We start from the raw sequence: 22,585 nt of genomic DNA, 5'->3' as shown, positions 1-22,585 counted from the left end.
CTTAGTTATAACTCACCTCTGTCAAAGTAGCAAATGAATGTGTATGCAAGTTTCAGCTTTGCATTATGTGATAACTGGTCACTGCTTGTTTAGTTGCTTAAATTTAGTTAATAAAAATAATGCCCATATTCCATTTTTACTATTTGGATTATGGAATCTATTTTGGAAGGAAAGTTCTTATTTACAACCACTGTGTGAGACTCTTTTAGGGTGTGCATAAATGAAGTCAGAAACAGAAGGGGTTAAAAAAAATCACAGCTGCTGCAGTGTAAATGCTGCCAGAGGTGACTGATTGTTTCTCCTACCTCAGGTAAACATATGTGGAAAAAAAGAAACACTCGTGGGAAATCGAGTGCAACAAGAAAGAGACTCTTTCAGCTCACAGCCTGTTTCAAAGACACCAGCTGATGGTAGTGTGCTGAGCTCAAGTCACTCAAGTCTGTGCTGTAATCTGTTTCTTTAGTGTTGCACAGTGGTTTCAGTGCAGAGGAGGGAAGGTTGTTTAAGATAACTGATGTTCACGTATCAAATATCAAACTTAAACAAAATGCCTGCAAACAGCAGCTGCGAATTACAGTTTTTGTAATGGAAAATATGTGAAGCAGGGTGACGCGCAAAATATAAATATGGTGAGGAAAAAATGAATAGAAACAACATTTAACAGCAAAGATTTGGTTGCTCCGTAACTCAGACCTTTATTATAGTTTAACACACAAAGCAATTTATTTCTCAGTTCAAGTATACTGTTAGTATACATAATGTAGCTGTTCAACACGTACTGCACCCTCAGAAAACAGAGGACCAGTTTGATAGCACCATTATAAAAAAGTACAATAAAACAGGATTCACACACACATTATTGTACGTAACATATTATTTTAAAACGAGGAATAAAACTGTAAAAAAAAAAAAAAAACCCTAACTTCAGTAACAGTAACTAATATCTGCAACTCTTAACGGGGAGAAACGCTATTCCATGAGCTTTCTCTGAGAGGATGATACCTGTGCTCTTGTGTTTCCTTGTAAAGGCAACAAATAACAGCTGAAACCTTTCTGTATGTGAAAGCATGATACTGTGGAACAGTTCTATGATCCTCCTGTAGAACCAACAGCGTGCCACTGGCTGTGGAAGACTTAAGACACATTTCAGTAACACATACACTCATGTGTCTTAAAGAAAAGTTCAGAGCAATTTTTCAATGAATCACTGATATTTTTATTATTCAAAGGAAGAAAATGGCCCTTTTGACAAACATTAAAAAACCTCTTAAGCCTTCAACACTATGAGTGCGTGTCTTTGACTGCTAGCTTACAAGCAAAGGTCAGACAGAAATTTGTTGGCAGTGTTGCTGGTAGCCTACCATGTGCTACAGCTGACTAGCTAATTAGCTATCTACCCCGCAATGGTTGGTAGCTCTTTCAGCTAAGTTAAGCTACCTTCTTGTACAGTAGATATGAAGAAGATATTAGAATAAGATAGCTTGAAAGTTAATGTGAAATGGTTCAAAGTTTGTCCTCTTTTATGTTGTGTCTCAGACTGCTATCTGGCTGTTACTCAGCCTCTGATACAACAGTGCGTTTCTGCTTTAAGGCCTGGTCACAACTAGAAAATGGTACAGCAAAATATATTCATGTGGCTTTGCATAATATTTGGCTCTAGTAGTGATGTAGTGACTATAGTATCAGGGCTAGTTGGTAAATTGCTGTGGTTGCCTGGTGAGACATTAAAGCACTAGCTATCTGGGCTGGTGCTAGTAGGGTAATTCCAGTGCTCCCTGAGTCCATGTTCCCAGGGTCCTTTGTTCCCTAGACCTACATATGTACTCACCAAGACTCCTATGTTTACAAGGTTCTTTGTTTCCCAGATTTATATAGTACATAATGGGAACTTGACACAGGGTCCTATGTTCCCCAGAAACTTGCAAAGGATCAGTTGTCAAACTCAAAATCTTGTTAGCTTAGCTCGATCATAAGCAGGATAAAAACTTCACACAGTTTTTTCGAAAGACACATTTGTAGGCCTACCATCACTTCCTGTCTCATAAATGTCTCCTCTTTTGTGTAACAGTTTTACTCTAACAGAGCAGATTAAATAAAAGTTGATGGTGCAACACAGCTGATTAGCAACGATAGCTTTTGCACAATTTGCACTCATCTACTTTGCACAAGCAAAAGGATACACTAATTACAATGATTTAATTGGAATGATTGGAAACTGCAGCAAAATGGAGCTGTTTTAAATGCTGCTGTGACCAGGCCTTTGTGCAGTTAGATGACAGAAGACAAGACAAAGAACCAATGGCACAGACTGGCTATGTCGTCCTAAAAGCAGACTATAAAACAGGAACCTACAGAGTGGATCGGTAGGCTGTAAAGCAGGCAATTTATTTTCGGCTGGACTTTAAGTTATAAAAAACTAGATTTCTAGGTGGTATTAAATTGGTCTTTAAAGATGGTGGGTGTAATGAATGTGAGTATTTTATAAAGGCACTGAATGGGGAGAGAAAAAACGTAGATATATTAGCTTCAAAAGCAAAATATTGCTACATATCATAAAAAGAGTTATGGATATATCAGAACAAGACAGTGTCTGGAAGCTGACATCAATCTCAAACTTACCAAAGGGAGGACATAACCCAGTTCTAAATCAGTATTTATTTTTTATTTTTTTTTGTTGTTGTCAATTTTGCACAGTAACTGGAAAACTACTATCAGTGCTGGTCAAAACTAAAACCTCTTAGGTAATGCATACTATAGTGTAAATTATAGGTAAATCTGTGGGTAAAATTTGCTTAAATGATTTCTGGACTAACTGAGATTGCTTCCAACACACATTGGGACACCAATGCCCACAAAGGATTATAGGCCTAGTGTGACTCCTCTTTGAAATGTGGCCTAATCAGATTTGATGCAAAGACTACAGTCCTTGTTCATGTAGAGCAATTTGAGAGAATATATGCTCCAGTTATTTAGCTTTGGGGCACTCTGAGGCGTCTCAGTACGTGATAGTTCAGCCTTGCTGGATTCATTTTACAGCTGAATCAAGCAGTTAGCACTTGCAATTTGTGATGAATGGGCTGTTTGCTTTTTGAGGACTTGTTTGTGCCGCAACTTGATTTGTAAACTCCTCAATTAAGATGTGAAACTTCAGCTTGAATAACTGACATGCAACAGAAATGCTCAGTTTGTCTGTGGAACATAAACTCAGTGTATGTGTGTAAGAGGAACTTTATTAAAAGTGGAAGAACACTGACTTTATTTCCAAAGACAGACCACTGCTATTGTTATCCATGGTTCCTCTCAATCCTCAGGCGACCTGCCACTGACGGGGAAGCTTTGAACAAAAAGTGTTGCAGCAGGGTTCTGTTAAAGTGCTGCACTTCAAAGAAGACACAGTCCTGATGACATTCCCCAATACTGCAGCTTGTGTAAAATACCTGCCACTTCCCGGCAGGCCTTGTTCTTAACATGGAAGTGTTGGTAAGGCTGTACCTGCCTCTCTTTGGACAGGAGGGGGAAAACAATACTTTTTCAGCCGTGGGGGAAGGAGGGCTCTTCCTAATAGAAGGGAAAATGTAACAAGATAGTTTGACCAGGGCAGGGTTGACAGGGGGAATCCACCACAGATGGAGATGCGGAGTGGTTGGTGGGTTTCAGATGGCCTTCCTGCAGGAAGGGTGACTGCCAGTCGACTCATCTCCTCTGCTTTGTCTTTACCTGTGGGTCACCTGGTTGTTGAGGAGCCCTGGGAACGTCTGTTCTGTTTCGATGCTTAATGAGCCACCTAGCAGAGACAGACAAAGTTACCGTCGCCACACTTTTTCCTTGTCTCACATCTGATACCAACACTTTCAGTAAGCTTCAGTGATAAATGTCAAAGATTTCTGCCTTGCTAAGTGCTCAGACTGCACTTCAATCAGGATATCAGATAATAAATCAGAACATTAAGTATACTTTATATTGTCTCTCATAGCTGTAACCATACATACTGTAAAATATATACAGTGGCATGCAAAAGTTTGGGCACCCCGGTCAAAATTTCATTTACTGGTAATAGTTAAATAAGTAGAAGATGAACTGACTCCCAAGAGGCATGGAATTAAAGATGGAACATGCTTTTCAACGTTTTAAGCACGATAAGTGTATCATCTTTTGTTTTGTACAATTTTAGAGTGAAAAACGGACAGGAGCACCATGCAAGTTTGGGCACCCCAAGAGATTTGAGCTCTCAGATAACTTTTACCAGGGTCTCAGATCATAATTAGTGCTATAGCTTGTTCAAAATTATCATTAGAAAAAGCCAGGTGATGCACATTTCAAAGCTTTTGTAAATACTCTGACTCCTGAAACTTTGTCTCAGCAATCAGCAGCCCTGGGCTCTGAAGGCTATAAGAAGCTAGCAAAGTGTTTATAGGTAGCTGTTTCCTCAGTTCGTAATATAATTAAGAAGTGGCAGTTAACAGGATCTGTGGAGGTCAAGGTGAGGTCTGCAAGACCAAGAAAAGTTTCTAAGACAGATGCTCATAGGATTGTTAGAAAGGCAAATCAAAACTCCCATTTGACTGCAAAAGACCTGCAGGAAGGTTTCGCAGACTCTGGAGTGGTGGTGCACTGTTCTACTGTGCAGCGACACCTGTACAAATATGACCTTCATGGAAAAGTCATCAGAAGTAAACCTTTCCTGTTTCCTCACCACAAAATTCAGCATCAGAAGTTTACAAAGGAACATCTAAACAAGCCTGATGCTTTCTGTAAACAAGTCCTGTGGAGTGATCAAGTTAAAATATAACTTTTTTGATGCAATGAGCAAAGGCATGTTTGTGGAAAAAAAGGGTGCAGAATTTCATGAAAAGAACACCTGTCCAACTGGTAAACACGGAGGTGGATCGATCATGCTTTGGGATTGTGTTGCTGCCAGTGGCACAGGGTGTGTCTTATACTGCCAATAAAGGGTGCCTTGGTTTGTCAGTGTCTGACGCCTTGGGCCCCTGACCAATTGTCAGCATTTGTCAAGTTGGGGGTGAGTCTGGGTTGAAATAATACTTACTCACTGCCCACTTAAAAGCTTTTTCCAGAGCTTTCAACTACATTTTATAGTCTTCATCTGAGCATGGAGTCATACTAAGACTCCCTTCTGGCCATCTATTCTCAAATGACCAAAGTGTCATACAGTTCATTTGATGACAACTGGACCTGATCCATGATAACTGAGTGAACTCCCATCTGCTGATGAAGACCATAAGATGGAGCTGAAAGCTTCAGAAAATTGAAGTGTGTGGACTCTGAGTTAAATTCATTTTTGTCATACTATAATTTTGAAAAAAACTGTAAAATTAATAATGATCAAAAATACATGACTGATCTCAGCAATTAAAGTGGACAGTATGATATCATTTCTACTGATTATTTTAATCATTTTAAAGTTATATTTTCAGATAGACTACTGGTGTTATGCATTGATATGTACTGTATTTTGTGTTCCTTCCTCTTTTATGAATGTAAATTAATTCCACATAACTGCCACTGACATTGCATTAAGTAATGTCAAAATCAATGAAACAACTGCATGTGTGTTCCATTTACAGTTTGAAATCACCTTAAGTGTAAAAACAGAATTAACTTCAATTCTTAAATCAACCATATTAAAAGGAAAGTAAATGTTACAGATATTCCTCCAGATAATTGTGAGGTCTTACCATTATGGCAGCTGTACATCCACACACGATGGCCATCATATCGACATCTGCATTTCAGTATGTTATTTGAGTAGTCTGTCTCCGGTACCTCATAGTTTGGGTTAATTACTATCTGTGAGAGGGAGAACATGAACAAGTCAGGGATGACAGTGAGAGGCCAGGACTAATGGACGCTGTGTGTACATAATTTTGCTTTTTATTTAGAGAAGAGGAACAACAGAACACAGGAAGAATTACCTGGAAAATGTAATCTCCGGGTTTGAGTTCAGTTATGTCAATCCACTGGCAGTCGATGTCGTGCCTGTAGGTATCCCAGCAGCCCACAGTGATCCCCTGATCTCCAAAGTTAGCACATTCGTACCTCTTTTCAATACCTGCAATAAGACATTACAAAAGGAAAAAGTGATGACAAGTAAACCCCCTGAGAACCATTCATAACATGTTAAAGCTGCATATGTTATTTCTTTTTTTGGCAACATGGGGGCAGTGCAATAAGCTTTAAACACTGACATATTATCATCTAATGAAGCTGCTTCTTAAGAAACAGACACAGGTAAACATAGGCATTTATTTTATTTGTTTCTATCCAACAGATGGGTGTGAGTCCAACAGTCACTCTGTTTTGGTCTCTACCAACGTCTGAGAAAAATATCTGGCTTTTTAGCTGCTAAATGCTCCACTATGTCCACCTTCTAGACGTAGGTAAACATTGTGGAGCATTTAGTGGCTGTCTGCAGCTGGTGCTGGGCAGCTAGTGTCCAGTGGATTTATCAGAACACACAAAACAGCTGCCTTGTAGCTGGAAACAAGGATGAGTGCAGTGAACCAAAAACTGAACCAAAACAGTAAAGTTGAGGGACATAAAACCAAAACAATGAGCTGAAAGACGCTAAAAAGCTCTGTGGATCTAAAGGGAAGTGCAGACTAGGTCCTTGGTGCGTCACTAATATTGACCCCCTTTCACATTACTGAGTCACTTGATCCACTGTGAAATAAGAAATATTGACTGATGTAGATTTAAAAGACAATTGTTGACTATGTGAGGGGTCATTCTGCCACATTTCTGAAAACTTGACTTTTATTTATATCTTGAAATCAAAGTAGAACCCCCATTTCAGTTCTCACCTTCATCACACTCTGAGTCCTCCAGACAAAAACTTGCTTTGTGTCCTTCTGCCACTTTGGTTCCATTGAGGCTAAACAGGTCATAGAGCGTAAACACCTCCATGCTGTGATAATGCCTACACACAGACACAGAGATGAAGTTTAGAAACATAGTCAGGTACAAACGTCACACAAAAGTACAAGTATGTCTGTTGTAGCTCTAGTACACTAAAGAAAGAGCAACGATGGCCTTTACTAAAAAACAGAACATCGCAAACTGGCATCTGCCACCTACAACTTTTCTTTTGAAGGTTTTCTTTAAAATTTTGGCCCGATATACTCTAAGTTCTGCCATTCAAAGGTGCCCAAGGTTTGCCGTGTGAAAAGCTGGTAGCTCTGTGAAGCTTTCAACAGTGAACTGTTTCCCCCGGCCAACACAGGAACCACAAAAATGTGGGACTTTTTGTACACTGGCTATAGCTTACAGCACACTGTCAATTACAGGGCAGCGTAACATATGGAAGGGAAAAACTGCGGCAGAGACAAGACATGAGGGGGCTGAGTCATCGCTCTTTCTTTGAATTAAGTCTAATTTGAGATGTCGTTTCTGAATCATTCAAATGTGTTCTTCTACTCTGTGGTTTCTAACGGACTTTATACTTTTGAAGTTTAATCAGGCTGCAATTTATCTTCCTTAGATACAAACTTTTAAAACTGTTTCCACAAATGATATTTGATGATGAAATGTCACATGGATTTCAGTAGGCTCATTGTTCTGTAATAAGGATTGCATAGGTGGCCTTTTTCTTTATAATTAAAGTTTTATTGAATTTTATAATGCTCTTTGTCCTTAAATATTTTTACATTTTCCTGTCACACCAAGCATTTTATTGAAATATTTTATTAATAGTGAGTAGTCAGCATCCCATTTTTGAGGGCAGAAAAGAATTGAAACAGCATAGACATCACCACAGGACTTCAAAACTTTCAACATCCTGAATTTCTTTAAGCTGGACTAGCAGCTTATTAAAGAAACCCCTCCACATTCTGGGAAACCCACATATTTGCTTTCCTTTTGAGATCTATCAATCTCATGTCTATGCATAAGTAGACCCAGGAGGACCCAGTACTAGACCCAGGAGGTGATTAGCCTAGCTTTGTATGAAGACCGAAAGCAGGAGAAAATAGCTAGACTGGCTAGTTTGAACGACAAAGTTAAGAAATACTTCTACCAACACCTCTGTGGCTCAATGATTACATTTTTCGTATCTTCATTGGTTTAATCTATAAACAAACAGAAATGCAAAAAATACTACTTCAGTCAGGACTGCTATAGGCAAAGAAAACTCTCTGCCTTTCCTAGGCCTACGCAGAAAGCTTTAAGGCAGAACACATCTCTGCCCTTCCATGTGCCTACATGGAAAACCTAAGGCAGGGACAACAGCAGCAAAACCCCCCTGGGAACAGAACAGAGCAGCATCAATGACAAACAGAAATGACATTGATAAGTCAGACACAACATGAAGGAGGGGCTGGGATGGAGGCAGGTTGCAAAGTGGCTTGCAGAGGAAGCAGCATCAGTAGGCAGGCCAAAGCAGTTTAAATAGGGCGCCCTGAATATGATTTGCCAATTGGTTGCAGAGAAAGGAATCACGTGATCTATCAGCTGACTCTCTTCCATCAATCAGCTGCTCCATCAGTTGACTGGGCTGCTTGAGATCAGCTGATGTAACTGGGATGTGAGCTGAGCTTGACATTGTGTACTGCCTGAACTAACGCTATGCTTAACTTGTGGTTTTACACACAGGCCTGAAATACACACATGCAAAAATAGGACCTAAATGTGCATCAAATGGAGAGATGTCAGAGTGAGGGAGTTGCCAAGCAGTTGGGGGTTCAGTGCCTTTGTCAAAAACTGGTTCACACTGCACATTTGGTCCATACTGTGGACTTGAACTAGCAACCCTCCAGTTCCCAACCTAAGTCCTTATGGACCAAGCTACTGCCACCCCACACTTCTGTGTGGGCTTCACCTTTCAGCCTCAGAGGTTGCCCCTTGGATCAAACCCTTGAACTCTGTGACACTGACCTGTGACAGTCGTGCCACACCCAGGAGTGCCTGCCAGCTTTGGGCCGGAAGTCAGACTGGCCGTTGTTGTGGATCTGGGATGAGAAGCGCAACAGGCGGCGATAGGAGTTGGCCGGCGCCTGGCTGGAGGTGGAGGACAGACAATTCTCTTCAAACGCACACTGTAGCATGAACATGGGCCTGTCCTCCATGTAGGTGGTCTGCTCCACCACCTGAGGGTTCAACACCAGGTCAGGGGCCGCTGTGGACAGGAGGATGAAGAGAAACCACAGAGAAGCAGACAGAGACAAAACATTTTTAGAAACATAGCGGTATGGCCCTGTCATTGGCAAAAAACCCCAGAAAAGCTCAGGCACGTCGAGTAAATGAGTGGCTTCTGTTTCAAATGCAGAGCCCTTGTGATTCAGGAGGGATATTGAAGTTTCGGTTATGCAAACATTCCTCTGAGGCAGAGCTTCTTAAGAGGCAGAAATAATTTCATTTGTTGAATTACAACTGCAGAGCAAGAGTCAAAGCTTTTCAATGTAAAGGTGTGAACTGGCAAATTAAATGGCAAAGGCTATAGTCAAAGTATAATTAAAAGCAGAAATGTCAATTACTTCTTTTCTTACTCTTTCATTCATCACCATACAGCATTCAGGCTCTTTAATGGGCTACTGATGTAACGTTACATGATTTCTAGGCATGTTTTCTGACCATTACCTCTCAAAAGCATTCACCACATTATGTTATAAATATAATTTGGGGATCTCACTCTCAGAGCAGGAGACTCCAGCGGCATTGCGTCCGCCTCCCCTAGGGCAGCTGAGGTGGGCTCCGTGGTGCAGGCAGTGGGACAGCGACATCTCAGTACCAGAGCAGCGAACGCCACTCATCACCACAGCGTCAGCAGTCACCTCTCCTGGCCAATACCAAGTCTCCTGTTGAGAAAACATGAGCCCATGGTTCACGGCTGACAGTAGAGGGACATCCACATGCCATTCATCTCTGACATAATGCACTTTGACTGATCATATACTGTACACATTGTAGAACTGACCCATGTGGAACCCATAGGCTAAACTGTAATGCAACTTTCTGATTAAGTTTCACACATAGCGAATAGGAGAGAGTGAGGGTCATAAGGACAGAGGGATGTCGTATGCTGTAAAGCCCTGTGAGGCAAATTGTGATTTGTGATATTGGGCTTTATAAATAAAATTGAAATTGAATTGAAATTGAGAGCAGGGCACAACCTCACATATTTGAGTTATGGCTAAATGTTACTAAAATGGTTTGAGATTAATTATTTCTGGTTTTATTCTAACAACATGCACATCTCTGCTACACATGAACAGCTGTTTTTTTCTGGAACAACCGAGAAGTGGCAGAGTTGAAATGTTTCAACGTACCCCTTGGGTGGGGTGAATGGTAACAGGCAGAGGGTTAGTTGAAACACTTGCTGGAAAGTCTGTTCAACACAATCAGTTCAATACAATTCTATTTATATGCTATAGGTTGATACTGTTTATGGATCTATCTATGATAGATATCAAAACATCTACACATCCCTCATCTAACCACTGATGCTTCATGAATGGAAAGATAAGCACAAAGATGGACACATAGTAGGCTATGTGTGGGTATAATATCTTTTTCTCTTTTCATCCATGATAGATTGATGGATAGATGTATGTAGATACTTATCTCTCTATCTACATCAAGGGAAAGAGAGGTATCCATCCATCTGTTAGTCTATCAACAATAATCAATGGTTGGATCAATAGATGTATATAGATTGCACTACAATGTATGAATGTTGACAAAACTGTGAACCTGTGTGCCAATAGGATACCTAAAAAAATTAAAATATATATTTGAGTATATATACTTAAGTATATATCTTATTTAATTAAAGACATGAGTTCAAACTGAAAATAAGTTTGAAGTGCAAAAATAGAGAAAATATGCTATAGGCCACTTAGCTGTACCACTGCCTTACAACTAACGCTGCTGTGTGTCAACTGGCTGGACACACAAAGGGATTGACCTGTGTAACAATTTACTCTGCATTAGGAGGTTCCCCACGCTCCCCTATGTTTGATATCAAAACTGACACTAACCTTTTTGGACATACTATAATCCGTTGTTGCTCACTTCATATATGATAACAGTGCTTTACTGAACACAGCTAGTCAAAAACCTTTAATTAGCTAACAGTGAACAGTTAGAACATATTTAGTTAGTGAGTTGTGGGAGGATTTCATTTAACAGTTTGCAAAAGCCTGCAGTGAAACCTTCTTTAAGCACCACGGTTACTAATTTATCATTTATTATTTCACCAGCCATGTTGGAAAAAAAAAATGTTCCAGATGTTTTACTTAAGTAGCAATCCTTAAACACCTTAAATTGTTGTGAAGAAAGGTGATTCTCTACAATGACCACTAGAGGGCACAGTCAGTCCTTTTAAATCCTCATGGATGGGCCATTACATTGTAGATACATAATGGTACATATATGTTTTTTAAGTGCAACTTAAACTGCCAAATAAGGCCTGTGCAACTTATGTTCTTATGAGTGAAATATATTAATGTATAATAGCACTGCCAGACAAAAAGATGACACAAATAATATCATAACATAACAAATACACCCCTATTACAACAGACAGTTGAACTTGCTTCTGCCTCAAGGTAAACCTGACATCCTATAATCATACAAAAATCACTGTTTTACTATTTCCACCCATAAAGCTCAGCTCTCCATTTCACAGCTCTGCACAAACTGCCCAAGGCTGTTTTAGGAGCAGTATAATTACTGGTGAAATGATAACCCTGACAAATCATTTTAGGCTATTTTTAAACAAATAAATCGCACACTATACTTTTGCATTTGAATATGGATTATAATAATCATTTTAACTTGCTTCTTATGAAAATATTTTTTTTTATCCTCATCATCATCATCTCTCCTGTGAAGTCTTTAAAATTCACCCACTATAAAAATGATGATGACTGGAGCCATTTGCAATTCATTTTTATTAGAAATGAGCTAAATTGTCAGGACATAATTCAAATTAACATGCAAAAGTGATTCCATCTGATATGTAGTTATAGAATTTGTAGGACATGATTGGATTGAATGGATGCATTTAACAAAATTGAGTCAAAAGTAAATCAATAATTGATTAGGTTTTAACAGAGAAATGGTTTAAGGAATTCCTCTGAAAAATCAACAACCCTTTATAAGCTCTACAACTAATCTCAAATAACCATCTCAGAACATTGTCACTGTTTTTCCTATTATTAAAAAAATGACATGGTTCTTTCCAGGAAACATCCCACAGGTAATTAGTGTGAAACTGTGTGCACATGGCAGTAAATTTTAAGACTTTGGGGATCTAGATGTAGCAAAAAAAATATTAATTTTACATGTGAAGTTTAATGAAAAACCTGGGTTAAACTACAACCTCTCCTGCATAAGATCCTGTGCTCAGATTTGTAATGTCTTAATCTTAGTCTGAAACAACATTAATCAAAATAAACACCATTTATTGTTTTTGTTCTTAAACATTTCAGACATTTACTGACAGGCTGTAACATTTGAAGAGAGGGGTGGGAAAAAAAGGATCCTGTTACAAACCAAACAGGCTGATTCCCACCTGCTGGCTGCTGCAACTCGTACCTGGAAAGCGTTGCTGGCGAAGCCCAGGCCCAGCTGTCTGCAAACCACCATGGCCTCCATGGTTCCCCAGCCTTCACTGCACACCGTCCCCCACACCAGAGAACCGTTCCTCTCCATCAGCACTTCCACACGGCCCTCATAGGGGTTACGACCTCCACTCAGGCGCAGCTACAGGCATGACAAACACAAACACACCAACTTAAAGGATAAATCCAGGCTGTTATATCAATCAGTGATGTTTGACAGGATATTTAAAGCATGTAGCTGTTGTTTAACATCTTAAAATGGTGAGGGAAGTTTTTTTTTTCTTTAACCACTACTTAATGTATCTTTCTAAGATTTAAAGTACCCCCTTACTACAAAGTAACAAACCCAGCATATATGATAACATACCTAAGAGGGCTATCAGATTTAATGTCACCAGTGTTTCTAATATTTTTAACAAATACTTGGTGACTTCCAGCATGCACTGGGGGGCTTTGCAGCTGAATGTGAAGACGTCGGGATGAGAGTCAGCACCTCCAAGTCTGAGGCCATGGTACTCTGCCAGAAAATGGTGGATTGCCCCCTTCCGGGTTGGGAGTGAGTTACTGCCCCAAACAAGGGAGTTCAAGTATCTCTGGGTTTTGTTCATGAGTGAAGGTCGAATGGTGTGTGAAATGTATCTGCAGTTTGCAGAAATGCAGTGATGTGGGCGTGGTGCCGGACCGTTGTGGTGAAGAGGGAGCTGAGCCGGAAGACGAAGCTTTTGATTTACTGGTCTATCTACGTACCAACGCTCCCCTATGGTCATGAGCTCTGGGTAATGACCGAAAGAACGAAGTCGCAGATACAAGGGGCCGAAATGTGCTTCCTTAGAAGGGTGGCTGGGCTCAGCCTTAGTGATAGGGTAAGGAGCTCGGACATCCAGAGGGACCTCAGAGTAGAGCCGCTGCTCCTTTGTGTCAAAAGGGGTCAGTTGAGGTGGTTCAGGAATCTGATCAGGATGCCTCCTGGACGCCTCCAGTTAGAGGTGTTTCAGGCATGTCCAACTGGTAGGAGGCCTTGGGGCAGAGTCAGAACATACTGGAGGGATTTCATATTTCGTCTGGCCTGGGAATGCCATGGGGTCCCCCAGGAGGACCTGGAAAGCGTTACACACGATGTGCAAAATATCCTCACATATGTTAACTTTAAAGACGTATTTCACTGCTGGAAAGATGGTCTTTTCATAAAACTGGGCTGTCTATGCAGTAGAAAGACAAATATTTTTCAAGTTGATGCTATACAACCAGAAAAATAAAGAAAAAGCTGTGGCTTTTGCTTAAGAGGTAGAAAAACCTACAACTACCAGAATGCACTTCGCTGCACCACACCAGTAAGTGCTCCCGAGGGTGGTGACATTATGCAATCTTTTCCGTTTTGACACAGGAAACATTGTAAAGAGCAGCTGGTCATAAATAATCTCTTATTACAGTTAAAACTAAGCTAAAATATGCTTCTGAAAACATTTTTGGTGAGAAACTGACAACACAGTAAGGCTCTGATTATGAAGAAAGCATTTTAACAGCTGGAGGCTGCTTTCTGTAATCCTTTTTAATGAGAATGAAGCTTTTTGCTCGCTGTTTTTGCCTTGCTGTGCACCTCATGTTTCTGCATTCTAGGCACCTGCTGTTTTTGCCAGAGTGCTCTGAACTCCTCGAGTTGAAAAAACTTCAACTCAGGGCGGAAAAGCACCCCACATCATGTCTGCTTTTTACCCATTGTCTGATCAGATGATGCCTGGAAATGGCCGTTGTTGAGGTGAAGCTCCTGGACCAACTGGTGGTACTCCCAATGATCCACCCTCTTTTTTAGGGTCTCACGTACCCACACAAATCTCAGTTTCTCTTCGCCCAACAAACTATGTGCCGACAGCCTCTCACCCTCAAGCGGAGCTACAGCAAGTACCCTCTACCTGTCTATTTTAGTACCTAGCTACTTATTACAATGAAATAAATAAAAATACATAAATAAACAGTAGATTGATTACACGGGAAGGTTAGGGTGAGGAGGGGATGGGGCGGTTGCCTAGCAACAATAAAAAGACTTTTTTACTGGTGACATTCTATTTAAAGAACAAAAAAAAGCAATGCATTGCACCCTTTGCAACCTGCAAAATGCTTTTTGTGTGATCAGAGCCTAACAGAATCTTGGTTCATATTTGATCAGCAGTGCCTATTTTTACTGTTTTATCTGAGTTTAAGAGAGAGAGAGGTGGATTTATCTCTCAATTTGCTTCTATACTTTTTGTGTCCATGGTGGTGGGCACATGAAAATGTTGAAATACAATCCGTAGTTTGAGCAACAGCCTGGGGGCCAGTGAAAATTTGAGGTGGGAGATAAACAGGAGGATCTAGGCACTGGTAAGATGGAGAGAAGTTTACCACAGTTCATTTACACATACTACCTCGATTATTATGACACAAAGCTGGCTGAAAATCAGTGAAGTATCCCTTTCAGTGGTCTGCAGCAGGCCCTATGTATGCATAAAAGACACTGAAAGAGCAGTGTTTGTGCTCACCGACTCCTGGAAACCCATAGCAGGAACGTTACATCTAACGGCTGCATCCTCCTCATGGCTGCAACCAATAGCCTCCTTGTTGAAGAAGCACTCTGTGATGGACTTCTCAAATCCAGAGCACTCCACCTCATTCATATGCACAGGGCCCATACCTAAAAAGTACAAAGAAAAGAAACTGTTTAGAAAGGTTGCTTCCCATTGAAACTGAGAGGGAATAACAAATGGTTATTATGGCTGAGAGATGTCTGTGTTGTGTCTTGATTTCATGTCTATTTACCATCTCCATAGAAAAATACAGCTCTGGTATAAAATTAAACTAGAATTACCGCCTTGCGGTTGTATGCTTCCACCAGCCAGTCAAGTTGCAGTTTACATCCACATCTGTCTAGACTAATACGTAGCCATAACAGTAGACAATGCTTCAAATATGGATGTTGCTGCAAAGAAGTGACATATTCTAAAACGTGGATGCTTCATACACGTCGTCTACCCGCCAGCACAGAAGATCTATACAATCTGCAAAGTTTCAGGGTGAGCACCCAAGATTAGTGTCACCAATTCAGTTTCTGACCAACTGTCTCCTCTTCTGTTGCTGTCTTATGGTGTTGAATAATGGCCAGAAAAGTGTTGTTTTTTTTTTTGCAGAGCATTATGATGTCTCAGTGATACTGAGCTCTGACTTTTTTTTTTTTTTTATCATTTTATCTTATTAGACATGTGTGTGAAACTTTGTCATAAAAAGCATATGAATTCTCGTGTTATAGCCAAAAACATTTTTTTGTGAAGTCACATGGACCTTTGAACACCACATTCTAATCAGTTCATTGTTGAGTCCACGTTTGTGCCAAATCTGAGAAATTCCCTCAAGGTGTTTTTAAAATATTGTGTTCATGAGAATTAGATGGATGTAAGGTCACAGTGACCATCATTTTTGACCACCAAAACCTAATCAGTTTACCCTTGACTCAAAATGGACGTTTGTGCCAAATTTTAAGACAATTCCATCGAGGCATACTTTAGATATGGGAATCATGAGAGTAAGATGGAAGAGAGATGACAGTGACCTTGACCTGTGACCGCCAAAATATAATTAATTCATCTTTGAGGTCAAGTGGACGTTTGTGCCAAATTTGGGAAAATCCCCTCAAGGCATTCTTGAGATATAGCATTGGACAAACGGACAAACAGATGGAGAGACAACTGGAAAACATAATGCCTGTCAGCAGTGCAGAAGCATGAAAATACACCTCTGGTGTAAAATCCAGGGTTGGGGTTAGGAAGGGGAAGGAAGGATAGCAATAACAGTTGTCACCACATCATATCAAGTACCATAATACTGATTGCCTATGATCATATGACCTTTACATAAGAAGAAAAGATACCATAAAATGACACTGTGACAAAAAATGCTTCACACTATCCTCACAGAAATAAAACCTGTATTACTGCCACACACATCTCTTAACACTTCCATGCTCACAACATGATGAATTCTTATACAAGTTAATAAAGGTTTTTATTGTGACTGCACCCTCTGGCTGGCTCCATTCACTTTATCCTGACCTCTTCACAATGACACTTAAGACTCTGACAATGAAAGATGAGTACTCACTGGAATATTCAAAACAGCTTTAATTGATGCTTCATGTGCTAATCAGAAACACATTCATCTATAATATTCTTCTGTGAAATGTTTACCATGGTGTACTGTTACCATCTGAGCTTTTTATTACTTCCATCTGAGCTTTGTTTTTCTCCATGAAGGGTTGCAGAGAGCCACTTGATGAGAAATCATGATGGAAAATAATTTTGGAAAAGGAAGATTCATCCATTTGTTTCAACATTTTCCATGTCTAATATTACTGGAATGTGAAACACATCCCTGTTTATGAAAAAGGGAGCACCTCCAATATGAGACAGAAGTCCTGTGCTGTATACGGTTGTTATTGGTGCACCCCTAGAGAAAATGTTACTTTTTTCCATAGTATATCCCTTATAACAGGGGAGCTGGGCTTTTACAACACCATATAACCTAGGTGCTAGATATCTGCTGAGTGTGTAATTTAGAAGTGGGTCATTGGCACATTTTTTGTTGGGTGGGGGGTCCCAAATTCCAAACCTGCCGTAAACCTCTCCATGCAGCTGGTGACTGAACCCTGCTGGTACACTCTGGGGGGAGACTCCTCAGTGGAGACCATAAAGTGAGACTGCTTTGAGTGAAGGCCTCCATTAGAAAATAACTAGACAGGGTGAGGGTCTTCTTCTTCTCGACCCAGCACGAGCTTTGCCTTGTACATTTCAAAATAAAATACCAACCAATATTAAAATGTGACACCTAATCTGGTAAACAAATAAAAGGGGAATTCAGGTTTATTATAGCTTGGGTATTAGTTTTGCAGTTTTGGCCATCGTTATAATAACATCGTACAAACCAAAGTAATTGTCTACGTTTGGTATGGAAACATGACTATGTATGTATGAAGCCTGATAGGGCAGGAACATAACTGGTCTACTACGAGTTATCTTAATGCATAAAACAAACAAATGGTCTCAAAAATGCTTTGGCAAAAAATACCTGCAGTAATCCTTTGGCCGTATCATTTATAATTATATAATCTATTTTCAATTAATTTACCAGCACAGATATTGAATACTAAAGACATTAAAGCAGGGTGAAAAAAGGAGTGTCAGTTACGAAGGGAGGGCCAGGAGAATGAAGAGATTTGTTTACAATAATCTAAATGCAGTCACAGTACCTGTCTCTGTTAGCCTACAATTTAGTCGTGCAAATAAATATCTTCTTATTATTATTATTTATTTTACTTTGTTTCCATTGCATTTGGGTGGAGGCAGAAACCTCAAAGACAGACTCAATAAGACATCTGCATACCTATTATACACAAACTGCCCAGCACCGAACAATAGACAGCGCAGTTAGCGGTTAGCTGGTAACCATGGTGGAACATTTAGCAGTTAAAGAGCCAATATCTCCCTCAGGAGTTGGTGGAGACCAACACAGAGCTAAAAGGAGGGTGAATACTGGAATTTCAGTTGTCAATAGATTAATTTAATTGATGTAACATGCTGGTAAAATATTACCATAACAACTAGCCTATGTAATGTGGTAATGAATAAATTGTGTTTACAGCTTGATACACTATACCCATTTGGCCAAAACAAGAATGCAGCTTTAAAGGAGTACAACATTTAGAACATATCTAGAGTCTGGGGCGGGATAGTCAACATGACGTAGCTGAGCAAGCACTAACAGCTTATGGTGCTAACCAAGACCCCAGAAACAGTGCCTGGCTTTGGAGCCAATTTGAAATAGTGGCCAAACCATGGAATTATAACTTCTAGGTCCCTCACATGATGCCATAGGGCCCAGACAGACTTTTCCCCACAAACTTACGTTGTGAAAGAGACATCTAGAAGTCAGTAGAACAATTTGTTCATTCAATCAGATAACATCTGGAACATCTAGAAGAGCCGCACAATTAAATTGTTTTATCCCCATTAAGGTAGCAGAGGGCTAAACCAGAAGTAGCCGCTTGGCCAGCCAAAGTCTCTCGCGCCTGCTTTACCGGCCCAATGACGCTGAAGCAGAGCAGAAGATCCAGGTAAATTCACACCTGGAAATTGAACTGTTCTGGCTTCATGCACCACTGAGCAACTTTTATAGGACTGAACAAGACCCCGCCCCTGACACTCTATCCAGTTCTTTTTATACATCCATGGTGCTAACCCAATAAATAAAGCGCTAACACAGAAAAGAATGCTGACAGAGCTAACGCTTACATTGTTACCTACATATAGTAAAAGTTGCACACAGAACCTTTAATATAAAAAACCTTGTTCAGTAGACAGAGCTACCTTTTATGTCCCAGCATCTGAAGAGAGAGTAATGGTATACATTTCAGTACAGACAGTCCAGCTCAGCTAGGCGTGCCTTATCTCTTCTTTTGACTAACTTCCAAACTCACTAGAATTACGTAAGAATCTTCATAAATCCTTACAGAACGATATTCAAGTTCATACCAGCTCAGGAACGGATTCCCATCCTCACAGACCTGCACAATGTAACTAATCCTGTTCCACCGAGCTAAATCACTTTTACCATCAGGTCTGTGAGTCCATGATACTCTGCTCAGTGGCACACAGGGGTGATATGGGGAGGAAAGCTTTAAGGATAGAATTACTGCCTCAAATGTTTGGGATATGTGGTTTTGCTACAGTCATAACCTTCCATCCTGTCCCATGTAGGCAATATACATGCACATTTGTTCCAACAATAAAGACTGCCATTCTGAGCTCATTGGCATGAGACCGTTTCATGTCTAGTGTACACTTTGTCCAGGCTGTTTCTGCTCACAATCCATTTCTTTATCTTTTCCCATTGGTTGCATTGCACAGCTGATTACCACAGAGGTGGAAGGTGTTGGAGGAGGCAGAGAGCAGCACTTTTGCTTAGATTAATCTTATTTCAATGTTGCAGTTTCAATCAAAAAGCCCTTAAAAATCAATTTTCCTTTCCCCTTTTCATTATGTTTTGCTCCAAGATCTGAATATGCAGTGAGGAGCAGCTGCAAAAAGAGTCATTTCTCTTGCACAAATAACAATGAAAAAGGAAAAGGAGTATACCTTGTCCCAGGCGACCTCCAGACAAGGCCTCTATGGCTGTACCGAAGCCCAGCTCTCGACACACCACGGTGGCAGACAGCAGGTTCCAGTTATCATCACATATGGTGCCCCACTCTCCATTTTTCAACACCTCCACTCGGCCCTCGCCTACGATGGCCCCACCACGAAGACGAACCAGTGGTTGCTGTAGAGGAAAAAGAGACACTGTAAAGCACATGACTATAAAAGCTGAAATGTTCAAATACTAAAACCACATTTTTTGTTTATTCTTTCATAAATAATAGACTCAGGTGAAAGTTTGGAGCCTCAGCTTTTCCTTTTCTGTGATGAGAGAAACTGAGTCAGCAGACTGAGTAACTACATGTTTACAGAACATGCTATTAATGTGGTTCTCCCATTAACTGTTTGGACAAACTGGAAGTGTTTAATTTTACAAGTAAACACATTAGTGGCAGTTTAGTCTGATGCACTGTTTGGTATTCACAAAGTAAAGCCCAGGCATCTTAATAAGTAAGTAGTAAGTTCAGCATTTGTTTAACTTGGACCCTATTTTGTCTAAATGATTAATGGGGACAACAATTTTTTAAACTGTTCCAGTATTGAGTGAGAGGCCTGTAGATGTCAGTGGCAAAACAGCTGCAATGTAACCACTTGAGCCACCACTTGCACCTTTAATTTACATCGACTAAAAGTGCTTGTTTTTGCCACTGACAGGCTCACATTGTTATTTTAAATGTCTGACAGCACTATGAAAAGGATCCCAACGAAGGTCGACCTTATTGTTCAACAGTAACATCCTTTTTATTTGACCTGAAACAGCCCCCAAATCACAATCACCAATTCTACCAGAATCCATTTAATTAAACAGTCATTTTAGCATGTTAAGAGCCAGCATATTTTCACACTCTAACTGGGTGAATTAAGGCCCAATTTTGGACCACGACCCACCAGTTGGGAACCACTGAGCTATTATAGCTACATTAGCTGCAGGTAATTAGCCATGAATTCACCCAGCAATCATCAATGGTGCTTACAGGCGTATTCAGCTCATGTTAATGTCTTTATTGCATTATGTAAGATAGCCCACATGATGTCTACATAAAGTGTCATTAATTACTAATGCAGTGCAAGATCATTAATTACTTGCACTGCATTAGTAATTAATGTAGACTGGGGAAGCTTTCATTTATTGCATACGCGTATGATATACTGTATAGCTGTACTTGCTTATGATGATGTAATAGGACAACGTTTTCAAATCTTTAGTCTTTTTCTGGGGGTAATCCCAGACCCCCGGCATGTTTGGTCCCCCACAGTGTTGACTCCTTGGCTACAGCCTTGCAAAGCCTTCACTATACTTTCACACTGGCTACCAGGCTGCAGACAGGACGTGTCAGCTTTGGGGTTTTTTAATGGTAAATATCTGTTTTAGGGATAAAATTCCTTTGACTCAGACTTGTTAAGTGTGTTGGGAGATTTACTGGGACGTGATGTCAGGCACAGCGCTCCCAACCTGGCACTCAGCTGTGGAACGTGATAGAGAGCATGCAAGCTCAAACCTCACTTTGGAATGTGGATGGAGTCACAGACAGAAATTCATGTCCGCTCAGTGGTGCACTAAATATTGCTAGTACTTCTTGGCTTGAATTGAAGGTTGGTGTTGTTGTCTACAGACTGAATGAGTTTTACATCCCCTGAAACTTTAATGCAAAACAAAGCCTGTTTAACCCCCAATAGGTTTAAGTAAACTTCCCTCTTTCACCTGCTGTGGAGGTCAAAGGTCAGAATCAGGAAGACAGCAGCACGTCTGGAGCCATTAAGTGAAGACTCACTAAATGTTTGTGCCAAGGAAAAGTTTCTTTGTGACAAAATCAAAACACTATCCACTCTTAAAAACAGTTATGTCAAAGTCTCTTTGAGCCACATGCATGTGTAAAAGCAATTATTTTGCATGCACACATCAAAGCATTACACCCACATATGACTGCTAAACAGGTCATTCTGAAACCATGGGCATTCATCTGCTGCTATAGTGTCCTCCACTCTTCTGGTTTCAGGCTGTCCACCAGATTTTGGAACCTGGTCAGAGATTTGCTCCAAACTCAGTCACACAAGCATCAGTGAGGTCCAACACTTTAGTTTGGCGATTAGGTCTGACTCACAGGCAGCTGTCCTGTTCATCCAAAAGGTGCTGGATGGAGATCCGCACTGGCAAAACCATTTCTTTTATAGACCTGGGGCGCATGGGGGTATCTTCATGCTGAGACAGGTAAGGGCCTTCCTAAAAGTTGGGAGCACACTTTGGTGTAAAATATCACTCTTCCCTTGTCTTGTAATAAGGTTTCTTGTCCTTGTTTGTTTTTTAGTGAATAAAACAAAAAACTGTGTGCCCTTTTTTAAGCACTTACAGTGTAAAATGTGTTAAATTTCCCTGCTGATGCAGTTTTACGGACTCTGGACCCCAGTTTTCATGCTTAAGGACATATGAGAAGAATAAAAGTTAGCTGACATTGGCGTTGCTTTCTGGAGATACATGTTGTTCCTTGCCCTGTCCCAAGAATTTTACTACATAATGTCATCATTAAAACCCCACGATGACAATAATTCATATTGATGAGAAGTGTCCAAAGCAGCTGCAGCTCACAAAGTGACACAAAGTACCGAACGTCAGTGTTGGCTCCATGTCTAACCAAAACATCAAATGGCCCTCCCTCTGCATTAGAGCCAGAGAACCGAACTGAAACAGTGCAGTGTTTACCATTTCAGTTGACTGATACCATCTGTAGACATCACACAAAATTAATTTGCCACTAACAGAAGACAGCACATCTTACTGTTTCAGTGGCTCAT

General features: G+C 40.4%; 1 protein-coding gene across 1 annotated transcript in view; it reads right to left on the bottom strand.

Annotated features, from left to right (window-relative positions):
• Positions 1 to 22,585, bottom strand: part of loxl2b (lysyl oxidase-like 2b) — a 58,757-nt gene continuing 36,172 nt past the window's right edge. The window contains exons 6-14 of the mRNA XM_049578353.1: positions 19,736 to 19,919; positions 15,095 to 15,246; positions 12,553 to 12,720; positions 9,644 to 9,809; positions 8,890 to 9,130; positions 6,822 to 6,937; positions 5,934 to 6,070; positions 5,697 to 5,808; positions 1 to 3,784 (exon numbers count right to left, since the gene is read on the bottom strand). Of these exons, the coding sequence (XP_049434310.1) occupies positions 3,714 to 3,784; positions 5,697 to 5,808; positions 5,934 to 6,070; positions 6,822 to 6,937; positions 8,890 to 9,130; positions 9,644 to 9,809; positions 12,553 to 12,720; positions 15,095 to 15,246; positions 19,736 to 19,919 (1,347 nt within the window). The 3' untranslated portion in view covers positions 1 to 3,713. The remainder of the gene's footprint in view (positions 3,785 to 5,696; positions 5,809 to 5,933; positions 6,071 to 6,821; positions 6,938 to 8,889; positions 9,131 to 9,643; positions 9,810 to 12,552; positions 12,721 to 15,094; positions 15,247 to 19,735; positions 19,920 to 22,585) is intronic.

Source organism: Epinephelus fuscoguttatus, linkage group LG6, assembly GCF_011397635.1.
Source record: "Epinephelus fuscoguttatus linkage group LG6, E.fuscoguttatus.final_Chr_v1".
NCBI classification, from domain to species: domain Eukaryota; kingdom Metazoa; phylum Chordata; class Actinopteri; order Perciformes; family Serranidae; genus Epinephelus; species Epinephelus fuscoguttatus.
The sequence above is the reverse complement of the archived record's forward strand: the minus strand, read 5'-3'. Positions and strand labels throughout refer to the sequence as shown.